Raw genomic sequence first — 26,200 nt, 5'->3', positions numbered from 1 at the left:
CCCAAAGAAGACAGAATTTGAATAATATATGATACACAAATATTTATGAAGAGAGACTTTATATGCTCTTATATAAACAAAAGTAATTAAGAAAAATTCATAGATATGCCAATTTTCTCCCCCTGGTCATAATTCCATACATGTATTTATATAAAAATATCACACTGCATAGCTCAAATATGCACAATACAAATGTGGATATGTATACTGGTGTCCTATAACATTCATAACTAAAATGTACATTTTGTGGGGCTGACAAAATGTCTCAGTGGTTAAGAGTGACTGCTGACAAGCCTGCAGATCTGAGTTTAGTCCTGGAGACCCACATCAGAAAGAGATTGAACACTCCTGTTCAAGCTGTTCTCTGACTGTAAGATACATTTTTGTGGTAGGTCCATAATCGCAGGTATATACACTAAATAAATAAATCTCCAATAATTAAAAGTTAATAACAGATTAATATTTTCAACTCTTAGAAAAAATACAATAAAAGATGGGAATTTATAACAGTTTCTAGTCACTAGAGAAGCAAAACTAGGGCTGAGTTGACACAGAAGTTAAGAGCACTTAGAGTTCTTGTTCAAGGCCCACATTCTGGTTCTAAGGATGTCAGGTGATTCACAATTGCCAGCAATTCCAACTCCAGCTCCAGGGAATCGGATTTCCATGGATTCTGCAGATATTTACACTCACAGGGGCACCAAACCACGCACAAATACAGCCACACAATTAAAAAAAGAAGTAGACTATAAAACAAGGCAAAGATTCATCATGCAAAGGTCAAATTAGATAATCTAATAAATACAAGCTCAGTACTAAGTTCCCTGTCCATGTATGTAACAAAGTGCACACTGTGGACAGTGACATGAACAATCCAGTGTTTAGCCTGAGCATCTTATTTACTGCAATATGAAAGTAAATAAGATGCCTGTAAATGCCACAGTAATAAAGTGTTTTGTTGATCATAAATGAATGCATGAACTTGGACATAAACATCACGACACAATAAAACTAATCTATATTTTCTGTGCAGATAAATTCTACCAAAAATTCATAGGGTTTGAGGCATTTTTGGCTGTTTTAAATTTTAATGATTTGTTCAGCACATTTTATGTTAGCATTTTTGAACCGGCAGGTCACTATTGGGCACTGAAGCTTGCCCAAGTCAAAATTACTTCAAGGGATTCATTCCAAAAGTTGTTTTCATTAATGTCTACTACTTTCAAGCATTATTAAAACTTTGCAGCTTGCTCATGTGAGCTTTAAAAATATCTGCCATCCCTGGATAGGCAACATTACTCATCAGGTAAATCTCTTCCCGTATTGTTTTAGCTGACGCTAATAATAGAATCAAGGCATAGTCACTAACAATATTCAAGATTCCTCCTTATATTGTAATAATATGGGTGTTATACAGCATCGTGTTGCTTTCAGAACAAGACATCTATATATTATCAATGTGAAACTTCAACGATAAATACCATATGCATGGATACACAGACTCACAACCTAAAAACAAAGTAAGATATATTTGTATTTTTAGATGACATAATAATCGTTATGTTTCTCATATTATATATCAGTGGCACTATTTGAAATGGTGAGTTATTTAATCATAATTACAAAGTAAGTTTTGCTGTATGCTTTTAGTTAAATCAAGATAAGAACTGAACTCACTTCTTTACAGAGAAAAATCCCCTAAAACTAACTAAGATTTTCTCACGATTGGCTTATAGACAATTCTAAAAAAAAGTCCTGGGATAAGAACCATCTCCAGCTGGCGGTGTTCACTGGCATGTGCCTCATCCTGCTGACAGCCATTTCATTCTGAGATACTTCTAAAGAAGAGGAAAAAAAACTTAAGAGATTCCAAGTTTTAATAATTACATTGTTATGTTCCTTAAAAGTTATCACACTATACAATACTCAACTCCATATATACCAAAGACCTCAGCATAAACCAGGCATTCTGAATCTGATAGAAGAGAGAGTGGGGTATAGCTTTGAACTCACTGACACAGGAAAAGACTTTAAGAACAGAACACTGTTAACACAGGCACTAAGATCAACAATAAACGATACCATACAAACCTAAACTTTTGCAAAGAAAGAGACCTTCAGTCTGATAAAGCTTCAGCATCCAGAATGGGAAGAGATGGAGAGTTAATATCCCAAATATATAAAGACCTTGAAAAACTGGATAGCAAGACAACAAATAACTTAATTAAAACATTAGGGTATAGATCTAAACAAAGATCTCAAAATAGAGAGGCCAAATGTCTGAGAAGCACTTAAAGAAATGCTTAACATTCATAACCATCAGGGAAATGATGATCAGAACCACTCTGTTTGTATCGAACTCTCAATGGCTAAGATAAATAAAACAACATCTCATGATAGTGAGGCTGGAGAATAAGGGGAACATTCACCCCTTGCTGGTGAGACTGCAAACTTGTACAGTCATGACAGAATTCAATGTGCTGATTTTTCAGGAAGCTTGGGAATGATCTACTTCAAGATCCTGCTATACCATTCTTGGACATATACCCAAAGAACACTGCATCTTACCACGGAGACAGTACTATGTTCATTGTTGCTGTGTTCATAATATCCAGAAATTGGAAACAACTAGTTGTCCCCCAAACATATGAATAGATAAACATGTTACATTTACAAAATGGAATATTACTGAACCATTAAAAGTGGTGAAATAATAAAATTCATGGGCAAATGGATTGAATTAGGAAAACATCATCCTGATTCCCCAATTCCCCTAGCTACCAAGGTATTCTGCATGCTACCAAAGAAGAAGCTTAGACACTAACCCACCTATGGAGACTTTGGTCCACAGAGGTGTCCTGCTTTCAGGATATGCCAGTTCAATCATGGCACAAACCTTTTGACAGTAACCAACCCTTATCTGATTTGTCTTGAGATTATCTCCATGAGATGAAACCCATACTTGATGCTACATCTGCTATACTCAGATCACTGCCTCACTCAGTCATCATTGGAGAAAATTCCTCCAGCAGGAGATGAGAACAAATAACAAAACCCACAGCCAAACCCTATGCTCAGAGTAAGAGACCTCTGAACACTCAGTTGTAACAAGGGGATGTCTCCCTCAAATCCCTCCCCTTGGAGTTCAGGGAAATCTAGAGAAGGGGATGGGGGCAGAAAGAGTGTCAGAGCCAGAAAGGATAGAATATACCAAGAAAGCGAGGCTATCAAAATCTAATAGGAACAATGTGCATATGAACTCACAGACCGAAGCAGCGTGCGTAGGCCAACATGGGCCTGAACCACTTGGGGAACTAGAGCTGAAAGGATAAGTGGACGCAAGCTCCCCTCCTTAATCGAGAAGTTATCTTCATGAAATAAGTACTTGTAAATAAAATGTTAGTTTTCTCCAAGGGAGTCTTGGAAAAATGAAACAAAACTACACAGTAGATGACCAACACATGACGAATATAACAACATCTTTGGAAGTTCAAGGTCACATCGTGACATGTCAGGGCTTTCTTTCTTATTTTTTAAAAATTATATTTCTTTATTTATTGGTCTTTTGCTTGTTATATTCTCTCCCTTTCTCTTTATAACCCTACAAGTTCTCTGGGTATATACTGTGGCTTCTTGTTCTCTCTCTCTCTCTCTCTCTCTCTCTCTCTCTCTCTCTCTCTCTCTCTCTCTGTGTGTGTGTGTGTGTGTGTGTGTGTGTGTGATTCCTGAATATATGAAGTAGTAGATGTGTTTCTTGTTTGTTTTCCTGTACTCCTTTTTTCGTGTTTATTTTGTCCTATGCTAACCTTATTATATTTTATTTTATCATTATCCCCTAGAAGCCTTTTGTTTTCTAATAAAATGCAGAAACAGGGTGGATCTAGATGAGAGAGACTTTCAGTGGTGTAGAAAAAGGGTTAAACATACTCAGGATATATCAAATATTAAGAAATTTCAATAAAAGAATAAATATTAGCACAATATCTTCAAATGAACACTATGATAGAATACCTCAAGTTAATACTTTCCAATATCATCAGGTCCATCATATCCATCATAATTCCAAGACGGAAATGCTGATGAAATAAAAATGCAAAGTCTTTCTCCCAGCGAGACATGCCTTAGCGTTTGCTGCCTTAGAAACAGAACTAGGCAGGGCTAAACGTGTTACCTTCAAACTGCAGAGAGCTGAAGCTATTGAATTAGACTGCTTGGCTACTCCAAAATGCAGTTCTTTTTTTTTTTCTCTTTTATTAGATATTTTCTTTATTTACCTTTCAAATGTTATCCCCTTTCCCGCCCCTGCCCCTGCAAGCCCCCTAACCCATCTATCCTCCTCCTGCTTCTATGAGGGTGCTCCTTCAAACACCCACTGACTCTCTCCTGCCTCCCCTCCCTGACATTCCCCTACACTGGGGCATTGAGCCTTCATGGGACCAAGGGCCTCTCCTCCCACTGATGCTAGACAAGGCCATCCTCTGCTACATAAGCAGCTACAGCCGTGAGTCACTCCATGTGTACTCTAAAGCTGATTCCAGTTAATTTCCAGTCATGAGGTAGACTGGGTAAGCCTGAGACAATTGTTTGTCTTCCTCCATCCTGACCATTTGCCAGATGTTTCACTTCTAAGCTGGTATGACAGTTTGAATACGCTTGACCCAGGTAATGGGAGTATGAGGAAGTGTGGAATTGTTGGAGTAGGTTTGGCCTTCGAGTAGGAATGTCCCTATGGGCATGGACTTTAATACTCCTATTCCTAGCTGACTGGAAGCCAGTCTTCTAGCCTTCTAATGAAGATGTAGAACTCTCAACATCCCTGCACCATGCCTGACTGGATGCTGCCATGCTCCTCCACCTTGATGATAATGGAGTAAACCTATGAACCTGTAAACCAACTGCAAGTAAATGTCGTTATAAGTGTTGCCTTGGTCATGGTGTCTGTTCACAGAAGTAAAACCCCAACTGAGATAGCTGCTGGCAAATGCTGCTCTTTACTCGAGTTCTGAGAACATGTAGGTAAGATACATGTCATAACTTAACCCCTCACTGGTAAAGGCTTTGCAAGTTTTCACTGATGATGCGTAAAACCCTAACAAGCTAACCCCCGCTTTCACCCCACTGTGATTCTCCAAATTTCTTCCTTCCTTCCTTCCTTCCTTCCTTCCTTCCTTCCTTCCTTCCTTCCTTCCTTCCTCCCTCCCTCCCTCCCTCCCTCCCTCCCTCTCTCTCTCTCTCTCTCTCTCTCTCTCTCTCTCTCTCTCTCTCTTTCTTTTATCATTCTATTGATGACTATTTTGGGCATTTTTGGTACTTTAAGAATAACAGGATGACATTCACAAGCCATTGATCTTTTTGTCTTAAAGAATCATATCCAGCAAAAATGTTCTATTCCCAATATTTCTCTTCCTAAAAAGTTACAGATCTAGGCATGAATTCACACAGCTTGTAAAGCAGTTTTTTTTGACACAAAGGTGATTCTCTATTGGTAACATTTGTTACCTGAAAAAATTATATCAATATCACAAGTAAAGTAAGACAAAGTACAATGCACCACAACAATTTTAACTGATATTCTGTTATAGAAATTGAAGTCAGATAGGCAAGTCAATGTCGGATGTAATAATTGATCTCATTTTTAAAGACTGAAAAGGACATATGTTGGCAATATTTTTCAAATCTGCTTCATAAATATGCCAATGAAATAATATTACCATGAAATGCTATGATGACAGATATTGATGACCATGTAGCCCTGCTCTGCCCTCTGAAAAAGAACTTGAACTTGGGCTAGGGAGCTACCACTGTCTTTGTCCTTATACAAACTGTAACGCCGACTGGGTTGGATGTAATACCAACAAAAGCTGTAAGTATTATGAAGTGTTTCAAATTTACTTTTAAATTATCCAAATTAAGCAGGACTTAAAATTTTAGACTAAAGGTTTCAATTTTAAACACTATATAATTGAAAATGTTAAGTCGCAAACAATGTCCTTTACATTCACGTGACTACTAAAGTCAAAACCTTCAGAGGAGTAACATATGAAAAAACTATGTTGAGAACTTATCATAAACATCCATTCACATCGTCCTCCCAAAGTCTACTAAAGTAACTATAACTCAATGCACAATAAAATGAATTCTAAAATGGGTTGAAATGGAAAACATATTAAGCATGGTAGCTGAAACTCACAAGGAGAGACTGTATGTTTTCTCAGATGCAAACTTAAATTTCTAATCATTATGTGTATGTTTTCCTGAGGGAAAGCACATGTGTCTGCTAAAAATGGTGAAAGGGGCCCATGAAAGGACATAAAAGACTAAGGAAGACTCCGAGGCACTGACCTAGAAGGGAAAATTCAGAGAAAATAGACAAGCGAATTCAAGTGGAGATAATAAAAAGGATGATGACCAGTGGTGGGGAGGGTTAGCAAAATAAATTGTACCCTGAGGTTCTAACATACACCAATCCAGAATGGCTAAGGTCAACACGGAGGTGACAGCACACTCTCAAGAGGATGTGGAGAAAGAGGAACACTCCTCCACTACAGGTGGGATTGTGAACTGGTACAATGACTCTGGAAATCATTCTGGCAATTCCTAAGAAAGCTGGAAATAGATCTACCTGAAGACCCAGCTGTAACTCCCCTGGGCACATACAGAAAAGTTGTTCCACCATACCACAAGAGCCTGTGCCTATTCATAATAGCCAGAAGCTGGAAACAACCCACATGTCCCTCAGTTGAAGAATGGATACGGAAAATGTGGTCTATTTACACAATGAAATACTACTCAGTTATAAATAAAGAGGACATCATGAATTTTGCAGGCAAATGGTGGAACTAGAAAATATCATCCTGAGTTAGGTAACTCAGATCCTAAAGTACACAGATGGTATGTATTCACTGACAAGTGTATATTAGCCAAAAAGTACAGAATACCATGATACAACCCACAGACCATAAGAAGTTTAACATGAAGGAAAGCCCAAGTGAGGATGCTTCAACCCCACTTAGATGAGAGAAGGAAATAATCATGGGAGGCAGGGGAAGGGAGGGACCTGGGTGGGAGTGGACAAGGTGAGGGTAAAAGGGGGCCAGGATTAGGTATGGGAGATAAAGGAGTGAAGCCCAGGGGGCCAGGAGAATGAATAGAAATATGGAACAGTGGGAGTGGCAGTGGGGGGACCTCTAGAAAATCCCAAACAACAGGATTGTGAGAGGCTTCCAGGACCCAATGGGGATGATCTTACCGGAAGTGCCCAACTATGGGGAGATGGAACCTAAAAAGACCACCTTGGGTAATTAGACAGGGCCCCATTTGAGGCCTGGGACCACCCACCCATCTTCAAAATTATCGTCCCAGAACTATTCCTGTTTAAAAGAAAAGCAGGGACAAAAATGGAGCAGAGACTGAAAAAAAGGCCATCCAGTGACTGGTCCAACTTAGGATGCATCCATGGATGAATACCGTGACACTATTACTGCGGCTATGTTGTGCCTGCAGACAACAGCCTACCATGGCTGTCCCCTGAGAGGCTCTACCAGCAGTTGACTGAGACAGTTGCATACACTGGAAGAGTTAGGGGAAGGGCTAAAGGAGCTGAAGAGGATTGCAACCCCATAGGAAGAACAACATCAATTAACTTGAACTCCTAAGAGCTCCAAGAGGCTAAGCCACCAACCAAAGTGCATACGATGGGCTAGTCTGCACCTCCCACTACATAAGTAACAGAGGACTGCTTGTCTGGCCTCAGTGGGAAAGGATGTGGTTAATCCTGTAGAAACTGGATGCCCCAGTGAAGGAGGATGGTAGAGGTGGAGGTGTATGGGTGATGGAAGCACCCTCTCAGAAGCAAAGGGGAGGAATGATGAGATGAAGAACTCATGGAGAGGGCACCAGGAAGTGGGACAACAATTGGAATGTAAATAAATAAAATAATTAATAAGAAAGAAATCAATTAACATTTAAAAAATAAAAATACATGCTACTTAGTAATTAAAAACCAAAAGGAACACAAAATAAGAAAGACATACTAAGACAGATTTTGTGGTTTTCTTTTGTCATGCAAATAATCTTCTAAGCTAATAAGAATTCTGAGTTTAGAAATTTGACATTTAAAATTAGGAAACCAGCAGGTATAATGGCGCATGCCTTTAATACCAGCACTTTGGAGGCAGAGGCATGTGAGTCTGTGGGAGTCTGAGGCCTGCCTGGTCTACAAAGCAAGTCCTGAATACTCAGGATATCATGTAGTGGACATTATGATTGGAAAAGAAAAGCAATAGACACCCTTCCTCTCAACCTCAGATCATACAGAGCACAGACACAAGCCTTCTTCATGTGGTAGCATGTCATAGTACAGCCATGTGACTTAATAACCCATATCTAAATCACAGAGGTTATGCCTAATGGTAGTTAGTGCACAACATTAGTTAGTTAAGTGCATGACAAGAGTATCACAGGATGGCAGAAGGGGATTGTTGTGTTAAAATTATCTTGCTTACTCAGCAACCTAGCCCACCGTCATTATTTGAATCGCCAGCAAATTGTTCTCTCCTAAAACTAAGGAAGCATGCCAAGAACACTGTTCACTGAACCCATTTTGAGTGTGTAGAGTAACTTTACAAGCACTTCCTTTAATGACCTCCACATTATAAGATTAGTCCCATTTGCAACACTATGAAACAGAAGTCTGGGAAAAGGTTTATAACAGCATTAAATTGCTTCCCCATCCACATGTCCAAACTATACCCCTGGCAAAGAAATGTCTACCCTACTCAGAACTCTACTGTAAATGAATTCTGGAACTCAATAGAATGCTGCTTTTGAAAACAAGAGCTTAAGTAGAAATCTCTTACTGGAATTAACACTAATAGAACAGTCCCAAAAACATACCTAAACTCTGTTACATATTGTATCTGTTGCAGTCAGTGCTATGTTATACACTCATAGGTAAAACAGGAAATGGATTTGTTTCTATTTATACTAGCAAAACAAATACACTTGGGATAAATTTAGTGATTTTTCTCTAGTATTTCTTTCTTGTAATTTCTACACTGTAGTAACCTTTAATTTTTCCTTTAAACATGTCTTTTACTCTTAGCAGATTTAAGTTAAGATTGAAGAAATGGATCTCCATTAATGGCAGTGTAGGAAGTAGATTTCAACAATGTGTGTGATAGAGTAAGCAGGTTTTCCTCTTGCTTTTGGACAGGATTTAAACAATGGCACACACTAGCTCTGGTATAGCTATTTAAGTTTTTACAGATAAAGCACACAATCTGTGAATAACCAAAGAACTATTGCCTTCCTGTACTTTAGGTCTTGACTCTTTGTTCTACATGTTAAAAATATAACCATTTTCTTACAAACTTCTCAATCATTACAAAGAGTGACTTAACACAACATAGTAAAGTCACAGCTGTTGAACCTCGCAATCACCAGTGAGGGAGTAGAAATAAAGTGGCCGAAAGAAGGAAAAAGTACCATGACCAGGGAAACAAAGGCAGAAAAACAAAGTACGACTATGTAAATACCTCTAACATTTTTCCTGACAAGAAAATAAACTTGTGACTTCCTCTAGATGGGCTTTCTTTATATTGACTACATCCATGGTTAAGTATGTCAAAATATTTATGGAAATAAGTATACCCATCCTTGACATGAATATGTCATGCAAGCTACAAGAAACAGCAATTGCAAAAGGCCTGAAACAAAGCTAGTATATAAAAAACACAGCTGCATAAAAAAATGCTTCTTACTTATAAGTAGTATTTTGATTTGAAAGGAAATTCAGTAGATCAAGGTGATTTAATTAATACCATTAAGTATTAATTGCAAGGAGTATCTGTTCATAAAATTCAGTACTCTGTTCTCAAGCTAATAATAATCTGATATACCTAGAATATTAATTTTAATTTCTTTATTATGTCTTTTTTTCTATTGTTAAGAGATATATAATCTTGTCACTATTTTAGGGATTTACTATTGTTTCTCTCTGAATAATAACTTTTATAACATCCTAGGAAAGTACCTGAATGCAGGGCTTTCCCAAAACTAAATTGATGCTTGACTTAGTAAAATAGAAAAATATCTACAAGAAAATGAAGAGAGAGAGAAGACAACTCACATTCTGGAAGAACATGCCTATGAGAAGTGTTGGACAAAGGGTGTGACAGTGATCAAATAGACTTTATGAAATTCTCCAAGAAATGATAAAGGTATAATATGTATATGCATATGAACATACAAATGAAATCTGATATATATATATATATATATATCGGTGAATAATTTAAGTACTGAAATACGTAAAGAAACTCTCAAAAGTCAACAAGTCAAGTTGCAGTTCCATTGAAACAATAGTAGGCCAATCTAAAAGAAAATTTCAGGAGAGAAAACACAAAGCACGCATATGAAAAGATGCTTGTCACCAGCTGTCATTAAGGAATTACAAAGTCAAACAGCAATAGGTCCACTTCATGCTGTCAGAAAGGCCTGCATCTTCAACACTGACTTCCCAAAATGAGGGTAGGGTTCAGGGGCAACAGGTACCACGCTATCCATTGCCACCAGGACTAAATGTGCCATCACAACTTGAAAGTCAGCTGATTAAACTAAACTTACTTCCTCATGTGGTCCAGCAAGAAAACTTGTTATTTATCCAAACGCTTCAAAACTTTTATCTTCCAGAAGCCTAATCACAGAGTTTTAGGGTAATTTACTTATCACTGTAAAGACTTGGGAGGAAACAAAATAGCTGTGGGTAGACCCAGACAATTGTATTATCCTCGCAACCCACAATGAAATAAGCCAGGAAGAAAATCTTCAGGCTAAATATGCCAAACAAAGGGCAAAACTGTGGAGGCACCGTTGCCAGAACACAGTCTCGGACTGGGGTCCTATGAGGAGAATTCTGAATGCTTGTGAGAACACTCCAAGGAAACAAGGCTAGAGTCCTGTGACCTTGGTCTCATCACAACATACAGTCATCTTCGAAATGTGTTTTCATGCTCCTTCCAGATTGCTCCTTGTTGCTCGCTCCTGGTATTCTATTATGCCTGTATGGAAAACGCGATTGACCCATGTGCAGCTTGTTCTTGTCCTTGTTAGTGCCTACAGCTTCAGATTACGAGGACTTTACTCATGTGACTCCTTCTCACCCTCAGAGGAGAAATTGCCTGATGCCATGAATAAAGTTGGCTCTTACATGAGATTTTAATCTGCTTCCTATGTCAGGTTCATTCCTCCCCATCCAACCATGTCTAGAGTCATGACACAACAGAATAGCCATTTTAAGGGATTTCTGGAAGTGAGGGGTTATCAGGAAAATTTATAAAGAAATCTGATACTCTGGTTGTTATTCTCTTGAAAGTATGAACACACAGAGGTCATTGTATTGAAGTTGCAGGAGATGAACTGTAAATATTCTGAAAACACATTTGGGACTGTTTTTGCTGTATGAAAATAAAAATTGAAAGAAATTTCTTACGGGTACCATTGCAATATACTTCATGGCAACCAGGTGATGCCATTTAAGTGAGAAGTGCTCCTATCGTCCAAATACGATGAATGTGACTTGTCTGGAAATAGAGCATTTGCTTTCATATCAACCTCCTGCAATCCAAAGTGTTAATGTAGATAAACTTCTCTCCATCAGAAACAGGTTTGCTTCTAAGATATGCCATTTCAGGTGGGCGGGAATAGGGGCAGTTATGACAACTTAAGTCTGGGATTTCACCTCTTCTGGACTTACAATATTTTGGGCCAAAGCTATCCTGAGACACATGCTACCAAATGGCCACAGGTGTGAAATGCCCCAAGGAAACATTTGAACCCAAGACTGGGAGGATACATGTAGACAGTGGGCTGGATTTTATATTTTAAAAAATAACAATGAATTTATAGGTGTTATAATTTAAATGGTATATGAATTTTTTATTAAAGTTATTGATACACAGACTCCCCCGCATGAAAAGTACATATATATTTATAAACCACTGGCACTGATTCCAAACCTACCCTTCAATTTCACTTTTCCCAAGGATGAAGCTGTTGTTTGCAAATGATTTGAATGGCAGACAGGAAACAATTAGACAGACCAAATGCAGTGCATATTAAGTCCTGATTCCAAAAGAACTGGGAGACAGGAATACAGCTGTAATTGACAATAAATTTGTACAGCTTCCAGCAGAATTAACTCTGGATTTACAGAATGGTCTTTTTTCTGTGGTTTGTCACAGTACATTGTGTTAAGGAAGTGGGTAGTCACATTGTTCTAATGGGTATATTAGTGACAAGCATCATTGAATGACCATCTTCTAACACTCATGTCAAAACACCAAGGGGGAAATAAAATTGGACATGAAGTTGTGATATGATAGGGAAGTCAGATAAGAGCAGATGAAGGAGAAATGAAGGGAAGGAAATGAAATTGGATATGGTCAAAATTCGTTGATGGAAAACTCAATCAATTTTTTAAAGAAAAAATACCATGACTCCAAAATTAATTGATAATTTCTGATTTATTGTTTTGCTTATCTATAGAGTTAGATAGTATTTGGGGGGTGTAGCTTCCTATTCACGTTGAGCAAACATTTTATTTAAGTTAAACTAAGAATCAGTAAATGTTGCAGCTACTATACTTTTAACTGCATAACAGGTGTTAAGTTGAATTACTATCCTGAAAACTGACCACTGTGGGGCAACGGAAATCTGGTACATATTTACTGTTGCTCAGATCAGTTTGACAAACGAAAGGAAAAGGTGTGAGTATCTAGGAGCTGTAACAATTGCTGGGGAGCAAAATAGAAATATTCCCCAAATAAAAGGATGTGTCAAAGGAAGAGAAACAAGGAGTGGGGTCTGGGATAGAGAAGAAATGACTCATAGATACAGTAAGAAACCATACTCTTCAAGGAGAGCAGACGACTACAGCTGCAAAAATCAACAAGTATGGGTCATGCCTTACTTCAATACAGAATTTTTTATTTTGATAACTAGTATTCTATCAACTGGTGTTTTTTAAATACATATTGTGATGTGTTATTCTTTCTTTTCTAATTGATTAGATATGAAACCACCTAGGAGATAATATTTCAGAAATATTCTTACCCCTAAGTAAGAATCCTGCCTTGAATGTGAGTCTTACAATCTCATGGAGTAGGGTCCTAGATTGATGTTTTTAAAATGAGGAGGGGTCACTGGCACAGCTGTATCCACTGGAAACAGTCATGAAGCCAGCACAGCAGCTTGACACAGTTCCAGCAAAGCTGAGCCTAATGCTACAATTGCTGTCACTCTGTCCCTATGTTTTAGGTTTTGATCTCTGCATTGTTCCTAGTGACTTTGTGCCTTAGGATTCATTTTGACTTTTCCTGATAAAACTATGTCTGAATCTATTTTAGGACAACCCTAAACTTAATATCCCTTCTGCTCTTAGGGGAATAATTTTATCTGGCCCTACTCGGAGCTCTTCATTGTGCCGTGGAGAACACTTTGATAAGCATAGTTAAGCACCAAGCTAAATGAAGCCATGACTCCAAGACTCTTCTTGGGGTATCTTCCCTTAAGCAAGCACAAACAGTATAATTGGTACAGGTTATACAGAGAGGTAATTAGCAAACTGTGATTGACCAGGAGAATTAGTAACAGGTTCTAAGCCTGTTTTTCAATATGCTTAGAGCTCTCTGAAAATAGAGTTAAATGATAGGGGATCCAGGTTTGCTTCCAGGAAAACAAAACAAAACATCCAGAACTCAGTAAATAGGAGAGATTGAGTGCGATAACTTTTTCCTACTTTATAGCATAGATGATGAAACCAGAAAGCAAAAGGAATGAGGTATGAGTATATGCTATTCATAAAAAGACGGGTTCAGATCTTTCCTGTCTTGCTCCTGGTTTAAAACTGCAAATACTGCCTGCCTCAAAGCAGGCGGTCAAACAATAAATGTGTCTGCTTTGGTGGGGACATTCTTTAGATTCTTTGAATTGGAGTAAGAGAGTTAATAATAAAAATAAAATCTGTTCTATTCGTTCTTTCTAATTGTGACTGAACTTGTAGCCCCAGACAGGTAATGGAATATCAAATGCATATCCAGAAACAAGATATTATCTGAACTTCTCGGGTAGACATTTGTCTGTGCTCTGTGAAACCTGTATAAATAGAGGCAGCATGATTCGTGGTCATAGTTGCATGATTCCCCTGACCACCATGTCAGACTCACTCCTCCCTCCTGTAACTCACTCCTCTCTTTTCCCTCCTCCCTCTGTGACTCCTTATCTCCTTTAGGGCCACCCTGTGAATTGCCAGGGAAGCCCTCATCAGAGGATGCTGGCTGGTGATCTTTATGCAATTCAGTACTTTGGATTATGATCTACCTAGGTATGACAGAGTAGCCTCCAACTACAGTCATGGCAGACATGAACTACTACAGTGCCTTCTCACCATGATGTAATGTTTCCCTTCCAGCCAGAAAACAAACTTATTATTCTCTAATTTGATTTTTGTTAGGTTTTAGTCACAACAGTGGGAAAAGTAACATACATATTAAATATTACCTCCGGACACTTAGCACTTCAACCTTCATGTTACATTATTCTGCAACAAAGGTCAATCTAGTAACAACAGTGAAGTCTACGCTACACAGAGAAACACAGTAACGGGTGCTGAGCATGCGCTAATCTTCATTGATGGCATTCACGTTTGAAGATGTCAGAAAACAAATTTTGTCTAGTAGAACAGGTGAGCAACTGGGTGGTAAACTGTAAAACGATATCAAAACAAAAGGTCATAGAATATTCCAACTAGGAGAAAACTGCTTGGAGTGTGTGTGAATATTATTATAAACAAAGGAAACGGGGAAACCACAAGCTTCCCAGGGAAGACGTGGCTTAGTGAGTGGAATCGAGATGCACGATAAATCCAGGAGACTTGTAGCTGCTGCCACGTGAGGAGCAAGGGGTTTAACGGTGCAACGAGGAAAGTCTAAGCACCGGGGAGTAAGCTTTACATGAAGAATCATGGCAAGATACAGATAGACAAAACATGTGATGGCATAAAAGAACTCAGACAAAAAAAGGTGTACAGGATTACAGAAGACATTCACTAGATGGGTTTGCATGAGATGTGGCCAACATTCTCATATCTATATGATAGATATGAGTCACAACAAGCATTTTATTTATTAATATATTTTTGGATCCGTTCTATAATTAGTAAGCCATAATCTCCAGTGGTTTGATTCACACACCTAAACACTTGAAGTTTATACACTGACTATCTACACCCTAAAAGGGTCAATAAATATTCACTAAACAGCACTGCTTCTCTTCTCATTCACTCTAGAGTCGTCAATAAACATTACTTACCAATCCTGTAATTGCCAAGGACATTTGAGGCTGTCTTTTACTAATCCCTAATCTGAGATGCCCTTTTCTATCCCTGATATAAATTTACTCCAAAATATTTCTCAGCATATAGCGTTTCCTTCCCCCCGGAATAGACCTTGTTCAACTCTATCCTGCTCTAAAGGAAGTTCTGAAAGGTTGAAGACTTTTACTCTTCTTACAATGGCAGCTAAATTCAACACAATCCTCACATTTGTTTTCTTTGCTCACACTATGTTACATGGTTACCTCTTAGAGCACCAAATCCAGAATTCTACCTAAATTGGTTCTTTATCAATCAGTCTCTAGTGATCATCCTGATAGATAATCTGCTGTTTTTAATGCTAACAATCAATTATGACCACATTTATATTCCACTCCCCATGTACACTATTATTATGATTATTATGATGATTGCATTTCAATATTGTACTACTGTCTTCTGTATTAATATTCTATTCATGTAGGTTCCATCTACATGACCAAGAAACAGATAAAATTCTTAACATTGGCCCACGGAGGAAACACTTCAGTCTTTGTAGACCAGAAGGGAAATATGACTAGTTATTCTCACCAAAAATTTAAATATCGCACTTTAAAATACAAAAAAAGAATCTGAATGATACAAGCATATGCAGACAAACCGATCTTGGTCATGAATTATAATTTCCAAAGCTCTGACCTTGTGCATTGACTTCTTCATAGCACATAGATCAATAACTGCCATTTTCCACTATAGCCTTGCCATCTTTCCAGGCCTTAGCTTGTATCCTCCTCAGAATGTAAGAAACTTCTCAATTTAAGGTGGAAATGTAATACACTCAAGTACACACAGACACATGCCCCTGTGCACATCTCTGCCCCTGGCATTTACAATATGTCCACAAGCCTCATCTCAATGCAGTGACTAATACAACAAAGTTCTAAAATTATAAACTGTGGCGCGATTCTTGATCAGGAAATCCATCCTGTCTACATCACCAAATAGCTTCCATGCCAAGTGATTTTACTCCAATTTTATTGTACAATGCTATTCCCTCACTGCATCATCTTTTGGCTAGTCGTCCAGAGGTCAGCTAGATTGTAATCTTTCCCTGATGAATACGCACTTCCTTGATAGTGTACTTGCCATTCTTCACGGAAAGGCAATGTATATGACTGAATGTTAAAGGGTTTTTCTTTCTAATTTTAACTGTTACCCATGTTTCACATACAAAGCCTTAAGTCATCTGGTCCTGAAAGCGTTCTTGTCAGCATCACTTCCTCTGGCCTTCATGTTCATTCCATCCAAATAGGACTTCTTTACTTCACGACACTGACGTGAGATGCTTTTTACTTGGGAAACTTCCCATTTTCTAATCTGTTTGTTCAGAACACCCTACATCTGCCTTCTTTAACACTTCATTCTTAAGGAAAATATCACCTGCACAAAGAAATTCCTTGACCCACTACAGTGGTATTAATTTATTCCTACCCACCAGTTAAACTCTATTACGTGATAACATTTCTTCTCCAGAAGGCATAACAACCAGCTCTCCACACATGGAATAAATACACATATGTGGGTTTTCCCCTCTACTTTCCTCCTATATTTGTACTGTCACTTTGTGGCCTGTTTTATGGTACACATCTGAGTTGCTACAAGATCGTTCATTTCTATTTGCTCCTAGTTGGTTCCAGGTACATACTGTTTGTGAGAACTAGTTATAGGCCTATTTTTTAAACAAAAGCTTAAATTAAATCATTTTACTCTCCGTTTTATCTCACTCTGCCATTTCTTTGAACCTTGTATTCATTGGAATATAAATCATTTTCTATTCCTGGCATCTCCACTTTCATAATATTGTGAAATAGTAGTTTTCTACTAAGACTGTGCGAACAAGGATTTTTTTTTGTAAATTACATTGTAAGGTATTCTATAAAAAGACTCTTTTCTACTCAGAACACAATTGTACAAGGATATACATATTTTATTTTCCTAGTTCTAAAATTTGAAAGCAGGAAGCTTTTCGAGTTTGATGCATCCTTTATGATAGGGAATAAAGACTTGCATTTAATATACTTAGGGCTAGTACTTCTTTACCACTGTCTACACTGGAATTCCAGAAACCTAGCCTACATGGCTGACGCAAATAGTAGCTTGAAAGCATTTTTTTTTATCAATATCTTCCAATGGAATAAGTGACCTTTCTAATTAACATCTTCAATTAAAAACCTAAATTTGGGGAAGAATGCATTGCACATGTTAAATTTATGTTGGTTCTCTATTCTAAAAAGCTTTTATATTAATTAAAAATGAAATATTTGGTAATGGAAAAGAGAGATAAAAGCCCATGTTCGTCAATTTAAATTAGGACTTAATGTTGTTTTAATATTCTTGTTTTTAACTGATTTTAGAGCAATGGAACAAAATTATTAAGATCTAAGTAGTAGACATTGAAAGATCACCATGAGTTACCAAAATGAAGACCCCAAATCCCTATCATTTCTTTACCTTATTTCAAACAAAAGTCAAAATTCCCACCTGAAAGACAAACAAGGCTCTTCCCTTTCTCCCCTGTAACTGCCCCTCCTCCCTCCTGCAATTCTAACCACATATGTGTTCTTCTATTTTATTCCTCAGTTCCTCTGCTCTCTCTAAAGGATAAATACCAGAAATAATCCTGCTCAAGGTTTGCTACATGTTGTGCCCTCTGAAAAAGAGCAGATTTTTCACGATCTCTGTATGGCTCAGGACTTCAAGACCTCTAACTCCCAGTGGCCACCTCTTCCATGTGTCCCTTCTTGGCTCTCCAGTGAAAACGTATCCTCTCCAAAACCCCTGTTTCTACTGCAGGGTCATTTTCCCCGTCTCACTGACGGACATTTGTGTGCGTTTGTTGTCCTGGTCTCGATTATCTCAGGGCAGAGCTATTACTGGTCAGTTTCTTTCACAGAACAAACAATCTTGACTAAAGGCAAACATTTTACAAATATTCATCGAACACATCTATACATTGTTTAAACATTGATTCATTTTTTTAATTAAGAAGGAAGCTAAAACTAGAGTGTAGCTTTAGAAATACTGACATTATGCCATATGGAGGACTGTGTCAATATCAAGACACTACCCAAGTGGGACAGAAGATACCAGGCAACCACTCAAAGGAAGTGGCACCTGCCCTGAAGGACAAGAAGAACCATGAGAGTTAAAGGAAGGAGCTTCTTTGAGGGGAAACTACCAGGTTTTGCTGAGTTGAAGCCATCCATGTCTTCACCTGTACCACGCACATGGATTCTTTCTGATGAGGAGTCTCTGGAGAGGTCAGTGTTCTTAGCTTTTAGCTGAACGAATGCTTCCTTATTTGCTGGATTATGTGGATATGATTTCCAGCAACACTCCCCTGCTGTTTTTCTAGATGTTTTAACTCCATCCTCTTTCCCAGGTCTTAAGCCACATGGCTTTTCATTCTCCACGTGCTCTCTGGGAGCCATACCTGGCAGGTTCTTTATAATACTTTTTTTTTTGGAAAAAATAGGTAAAGGAAATAAATGAATATGAGGAAAAATGCTTTGGTAGGATGAGCTCCAAGGATTCAAAACCAATGTAAATTATATCAAAGATATCAGAACTGCTAGAACTGCTATGATATCTATGATATGAGTGATATATATATATATATATATATATATATATATCTTGGCTCAAAACAGGCAAACAGAAAAACAACAACAAATATAGAAATTTTCCATATGGAAAATATTTAAGAAGCTATTTACAATGAAAGGTAAAAATCAAGGTACCTATAGATTGCACAGACAATTAACCGTAAGAATCCAAGGCACTTTATGGTCTGACAGAGCTACACTTGGTGAACAGATAATATTATGTCTTAACAATATGTTAAGCTCACTGCTTCCTAAATTTTAAGATGACTATTTTAGAGAATGCAGGACAGTATGTTGAAGGATTATTGCTCATGGATAGGGACATGCATGCTCCTTACATCAGCATTAGGACCATGTTACAGACTTCCTACTGGAAAGGTGCCAGGTGATTTTTAAGTCCCTTGAAACATCAGTTGGCACCTTTGACATTCCCGTGTCATTCATGAGCTACTTAAGAAACTCACTAAGTGACAAAATGTGATTCTGGGGCCTGGATTTCTGCTAAGGTTGCTGTGGCATTACAGAATGCAGAGAGGGGCACACAGATCAAAAAGCACAAATTGCAGCTGTTGATATGTTATTAAATAAGCAAAAGGGAGGACATGAATTTGGGGTGATATAGTGGGGTGGGTCTGGGAGGAGTTAAGGAGAAGAGTTCATTTGGATATAAGCAAAATATATTGCATGAAATTATAAGTTTTATATATGTATGTATGTATGTATTAAGGAAGGAACATGCAAGTTTTTTTGGTTTGGTTTGGCTTGGTTGTTTGGTTTGGTTTGGTTCGGTTTGGCTTAACAAAAGGGAATAATACTATTCTATTCTAAACAAAACAGCACTTGAAATGTCATGATCTACATCTCAGGACACTTACCTTTATGTCTCTACATATGACCCTGTTAGTCTTTATTTTTTCTCTCTGTTTCTGAGAGAGAGAGAGAGAGAGAGAGAGAGAGAGAGAGAGAGAGAGAGAGAGAACTAGCATATGACATTGGTTCTGATGACCAATACAACTAACTATTCTCCATATCAAATCCTATGCCAAAAAGAAGAATAAAACCAAAATAAACATTATAAATACAGTGATCTTATACTCTCCAAATTTGTACAAACAGTATATTAAGAACCAAAAGTCACTCTGGAAGAATTTTGATTAATTTTCCTAAATAAATTAAAATTTAATGGCATGAGAAATTATATTTGGATGGTATTTACTTTAAAGAACATATTAAGTATAAAAAAGGGCAAGTATATAAGTAGGTAAAAAGCACAGAAACTGTAAGGTTAAAAAATACTATATATGAGATTCTCTCAAAGAATGTTGGAACAGATGTTACAAACTACCCAATGCTTCTCATATGGAAAGCACTCGCCTTAATATTACTTTCTTCTGTCTTAGTATTGGTTTTCATTACTGTCTCCAGGATTGAAATGTAGGAGTGAAATATCATATAATTATTTCACATAACTGTGCTCAACCTAAGTTATGAAAAGAAATTTCTTTTTGCTGGAAAAAAGTAATGTTTTTCACTACAAATTGTATCCTAATTAAGAGGCACAATAATTTATCCCACCCAGATAGTCTGGGTGGTATAAAAAGAGTTGGCCTACTTCTAGAAACAGACCTCTGGGTGTCTGAACAGAATACAAAGTACATGATGAATTCACATAGTTCCGTTTTTAAAGACACTAAATTTTGAAGACAAAAGCTTCTTTGTCTTTAAATAAACCCACTTGCTTTTTTAAACCATCCCTTCATTTGTTTACCTTATGCATCTCAAGAGCTATGAAAATGGAACTACATATGTAATCTGTAAAAATGGCTGCTTTAAAATGAGATATGTGCATCTATTAGTATAATGACTTTGAATCCCAAACAACAACAAACTCTGTAGCATAATTCTCTCACAGATTAAATCGAATGTGATTTATTCCGCATAAGCCTGTGTTCTTGTCTATACAAGGTAAAATACTTTATGTTGGATAGGCGTGTCAGAAAGACAAAGGCTTCTGTTATACAGCTCAGTTCAGTTTCACCACTACTCATCTAGATGATATTTTAAGGCCATGTCCCTTGAGTTATACAAATAATTATTTAATATATTCTGCCAGTTATCTGATTTCATCTCTGTAAAAAATATTAAAATTTTTTAACAAGAAAATACTTTTCAAAGGAACCTCAAGAAACATAAACCTTCGATAAGAGAAGGTCTTTGAAGTGATTTTTCTTAAGCAGCACTGATCATAAAGTATTTAATCTCATTAATCACAACCCCGTGCTTTCTCATTGACTAGTTGTTTCCATAAACCTTCCATTTAAGACAGGATATAATATTTTCTTATTGATGAATTTATTTGACCTCTTGAATTACTTGACTGAGAGGAAAAAAATAAACATAGCTCTCATCCATCCTAAGAAAGATTAAGAGGCTGAAAGGGAGGAGGAGAGGGAAGAGAAAGAAGAGGAGGAAAAGAGGAAGAGGGTTTTTTTATCCACCCTTTTATAACAATTTTTCCCTGATTCCTCAAGAGAAAAACTAAGCAGGTGATCATAAAACTTAAATCACAAGAACTGCTATTATAATTCATGTATTGATAGCACAACGGTCTATTTTATAAAGGAATGGCCAACTATCACACTTTCAAAATTCAACTTCCTCACTAAAATACTATTTCACTATGTGGAACGTGACACTGAAGATTAAGGCTGCTAAATGTTATCGCATTAACATTCGATGTTTAATACCTAACTTGATCATGAATGCAGAAAATGAGTTATCTAAAATTGTCCTCAATATTTAGCCTTGCTACATATGCAAACTTTAGCTGCTTTCTCAAAGACGGAAACCTTCTCGCACCTAGCCCTCGTACTGTCAGCAGGAATCTAAGAACAGTCATCATAGAAACCAAACTGTTTTGACTTTTGTGTATATTTAAAACTTGTAAAAAGAATCACTATATTGAAACGCAGTATTGGTTTTGACAAACATTAAACCAATACTTGTTTGAAAATTGGAAAATGCGTTTTCAGAAACAGACTTATGCTACTTCCATTCTTCTCATTGGCATTCTTATTGTGTTCAAAAAAATACCATGCCTTCACTGGATATCAAAAAACAAAGTTACCACAAAAATATTGTGGCAGAAATATTTGAAAACATTTATTAATAGTTGATTAGCTTTGCTTTTGAAAGTAAAATCTTGCACGTTACTTTCAGAAAACATTTATCCTGCTCCAAAATGCTTCCCTTCGCTCCCCTTGCAATGTTCAGCACAATGGTTGCATTGTTCAAACATTTTATTCTCATAACACATATGAGTATTGAGCATATGTTGGGGGCGGGAATGGTACTGCTGAGTCTGTAGGCAACTTTTCTCCTCGGAGTAAACCTGTTCATGCTTTTCAACAAGCTGGGCTCTCTACTCTTCTTCATAATCCTTCCTGGTTTGCCTGTTGCAGTTAGTACCATCTATACTTAGGTCATAGCAAAGCTCTATGCTATGTAGATTTTCCAAAAGTCACTGTTTAACGGCGCTTGGAAATAATACAACTATCTTCTGACACATACTTCAAAAAAATACCATGCCTTCACTGGCTATCAAAAAACAAAGTTACCACAAAAATTAAGATAAATTAAGAAAAAACTAATCTTCATTTTCATCTTACTTGTTGGTTTGTCTTAGTATGCATTTTCCTTTAAAATACACATCTCTTCCATTTTCTCTTAATTTAATGTTTGGTTTCCTATAGTAAATAGTTTCTAGTGTGAAATTTGTCCAAATAGCTTTCATATGCTCATGGCTCAAATTAGGGGATGCTATTCTACATAAAATTCAATGGATACCATTAGAAAGATATTTGCTTTGGTAATAGAAAAATGTCAACATGGAACATCAAACTGTTTTCAACCTAGTGTTTTACTCTCACTTCCATTTTCTTTCAGCCCTGATGTGGTTAGCAGATTCTGGGCCAACATTCTTGTTTAGAATTCAGTCTATGTTTCCCTAGACAGGATGGCTGGAAGTGGTGGCTGTGTTCTTACAAATTGAATATAGAAAAGAAAGCTCATGTGGAAACTTACTGTAAATTTAGAGCAATAATACTTTTATTTTAAAAGGTACTAAGTAATTTAAGTTTCAATTTTAAATATTTTATATTGTATTTCTGTTTAATTACATATCTAAAAGTTGGAAAGTAATATTTAATGGAACTTATTGATCTAAATGCTTGGCTCCTTATGCCTAAGAAATCTGTGTCACTCAATGCAGCTGCCAGAGAGGAAGCCAGAGAACCACAACTATAATATTAAAGCGTCCCACTGTGTTTTCGATCGCCATTTTACTCTTGAAATCTTTGTCTATTTTAATTTATGTTTTTTATAAAGAAAAATGATCCCTTAACTCACATTTGCGTTGGAAGCTTCACTGTATTGGTTTCAGGGCACCTGTTTCATAAGGAATGGTGAGCATCAGAGGGGAAAATCTGATCCATATGGGAGAAGGAATAAAGCATTTGCTTGAAAGAGTGAAAAGGTGCTTATTTTTCTCAAATATCTTCAATATCCTAGAAGTTACTCCTTACCTAGGGCAAGTGAGAAACCTAAACATGCCCGGGAGACTCTGAAAACCCCTGGAGCACTATTCTGTTCCTTGGGCCACAGTTACAGAAAAATAGTTATTTGACCTCTTTCTAGAGAACAAATACATAGATGCAAGAATATACCACTCTTTTGGACAGAAGAAAAGTGATGTCCATATTGACTACATATTCATATTTTACTTTAGTAAAATCACACATGCAAAAGTATGTGTATATGTGTATATGTGTGTGTTCTATATCACTATTTTCCTATATTACCTACTACCAAAATAGAAAAGGAAAATGTTAAATAGATATTATCATAAATTCATCTCATGACAGAATATTTTAAAACCCAGCATCTCGCTTAATTTTAAATTGATCTGCATTTATAAATACTTATTCACAAAATATAAGGTGTGTTTTCGAATGAATGTTCTCATTTCAAAAAATTCATTCAATAAAATGACAGAGAGCTGTCAATGTGGTTTTTTTAGAAGATTTTCAAAACAATTAATATGCTTGCTTAAATGAACACACTGAACGTGTTAGAAACTACGGGACTATGGAAGCTCAAGTGCATCAGAATTATATGAATACCATCACACATAATTTTTTTTTTTTTTTTTTGGTTCTTTTTTTCGGAGCTGGGAACCGAACCCAGGGCCTTGCGCTTCCTAGGCAAGCACTCTACCACTGAGCTAAATCCCCAACCCCCATCACACATAATTTTATCAGAACTATTTAGCTTCTTTATACTCTTCCTGTCCAAATATTTCTTCACAGATCCTGACAAAAACAAGAGCGGTGTATAATTCTCCAGGGGGAATGACTCCAAGAGCACCAGGTGTTTCTGTTTCTTAATTTGACATAGGGTCATCCTGAGCAACCTTAGTTGTCATGAAACTCACTGTGCAGTGCAGGCTGGTCTCAGACTCAAAGCAAACTTTCTAATTTTGTCTTGCAAGTACAAAGTTTACAGATGGGACACACTCACCTGGCTTTTCATATGAAATATGGAATTTCAATCTGCATTTAAACATCGATCAACTAAAAAACTAATACTTTACATATCACAACATGCAATCAGGAGCACAAGCTATGGCCCAGGACATTCAAACTGTGTTATAAATCCAATGGCCACTTTCTACTCTCAAAACAAACTCACAGATGGCAAAACTTCACATCTCTGCTCCATCATTAATTTACCCCAAACCAGACTTGGCAGACGATAAAAGACATTCAAATATTGCATTTATTTTTGACGAACGCCATGTCCTTTAAAATGTTATGGGGACGTAAAATCATATATCATAGAATGCACTGGAGGAAATTTCAAAAACAAACTCTTGAAAAGATATAAAAGAAAAAACTTAAAGTATGTTATGCTGTCGTAAAAGTCCACCAACACACACCTACCCAGTATCGACTGCCTCAAAACACACAAAGCCATGATCTGCTGCACCAAAACTCACCAAGCCATTACCTACTGAATCAAAATAAATGTCCTCCCAGAAGGCTAGATTCAAATTTGGTACAAAAACTCACATCCAACTGCCATACAATTTATTAACCAATTCAGAAAGCACTACAACAAATCTCAGGAAAAGATTACAACAAACTATCAAAAACAGGAAGCCAAAGTGCCTACACTTTCATCATAAAGCGGTAATCACACCGAGCTTTCAGAGACTGAAACCATGCATGTTCCTACCTTGACCTTGCCCACTCCCCTGCTGACTGCCAAGGACGATGAGCATCAGAAGTCCCAGGGTCCATGTCCACAGCCTTCCACAGACACTTCCTTGTCTTCTGGCCATCGCATTTTAAACTCTGCATAGCAAGAGGGGAATGTGTGAAAAGACCATAAGTTATATTCTTAAGGAAGTTTAGCACTCAAGTTCCATAAACAATATTCATTGTGATTTACAAATTATACTGCTTAGAGGGGCATAGATTTGAAAACTGTGTTTTCTGTTGTGAGCGTTGTGATGGTGATTAATGAGAAAACCTCTCGTCTTAAAACTCATTTTCTAAACATTACTCTGAATATTTCAATACCATTTTGTCAAACACGAAATTAAGCCTATGAATGCTTGAAAAGTAGACGCAGATATGCATTGGAGTTCAATCAAGCAAAAAATTGTCCAGTGATAATATTTCTAACTTGTTATTTAGCCAAATTGATGCACCAAAACACCATGTCATCTCTATAAATATATATAGTAGGTGAGTTTCAGGAAGTCCCATATGTTCATCAGAAGGACCTCAATATTATTCTCAAATTTTGATTTAAGTGGCAGTTTCATTATATTATAACTTTAAAGAGATAGAAACTAATCATCAAAAAAATAAAACATATACATGTTCTTATAATTTAGAATAAAATATGAATATAGTAAATTCTACATTTCTAATTTAAATATATAATCATAGGAAATGTATTAATTCATATACATCAATGGATTTAAGATGAACTAATATATTTGAATCTTCATTTGGATGCTCTTTTCCATCCTGATGAATGAAATCATTGATATGACCACCAAAGAGACATCATATACTCGTACATTTGAATAGTAGAT

General features: G+C 36.9%; 1 protein-coding gene across 1 annotated transcript in view; it reads right to left on the bottom strand.

The window, feature by feature from the left end:
• LOC116897713 (roundabout homolog 2-like) overlaps positions 1-26,200 on the bottom strand; it is a 1,086,199-nt gene that overhangs the window by 1,034,305 nt on the left and 25,694 nt on the right. The window contains exon 2 of the mRNA XM_032899172.1: positions 25,330-25,448. Coding sequence (XP_032755063.1) covers positions 25,330-25,435 — 106 coding nt within the window. The 5' untranslated portion in view covers positions 25,436-25,448. The remainder of the gene's footprint in view (positions 1-25,329; positions 25,449-26,200) is intronic.

Source organism: Rattus rattus, chromosome 4, assembly GCF_011064425.1.
Source record: "Rattus rattus isolate New Zealand chromosome 4, Rrattus_CSIRO_v1, whole genome shotgun sequence".
Taxonomy (NCBI): domain Eukaryota; kingdom Metazoa; phylum Chordata; class Mammalia; order Rodentia; family Muridae; genus Rattus; species Rattus rattus.
This window is presented reverse-complemented; position numbering and strand designations above follow the sequence as displayed.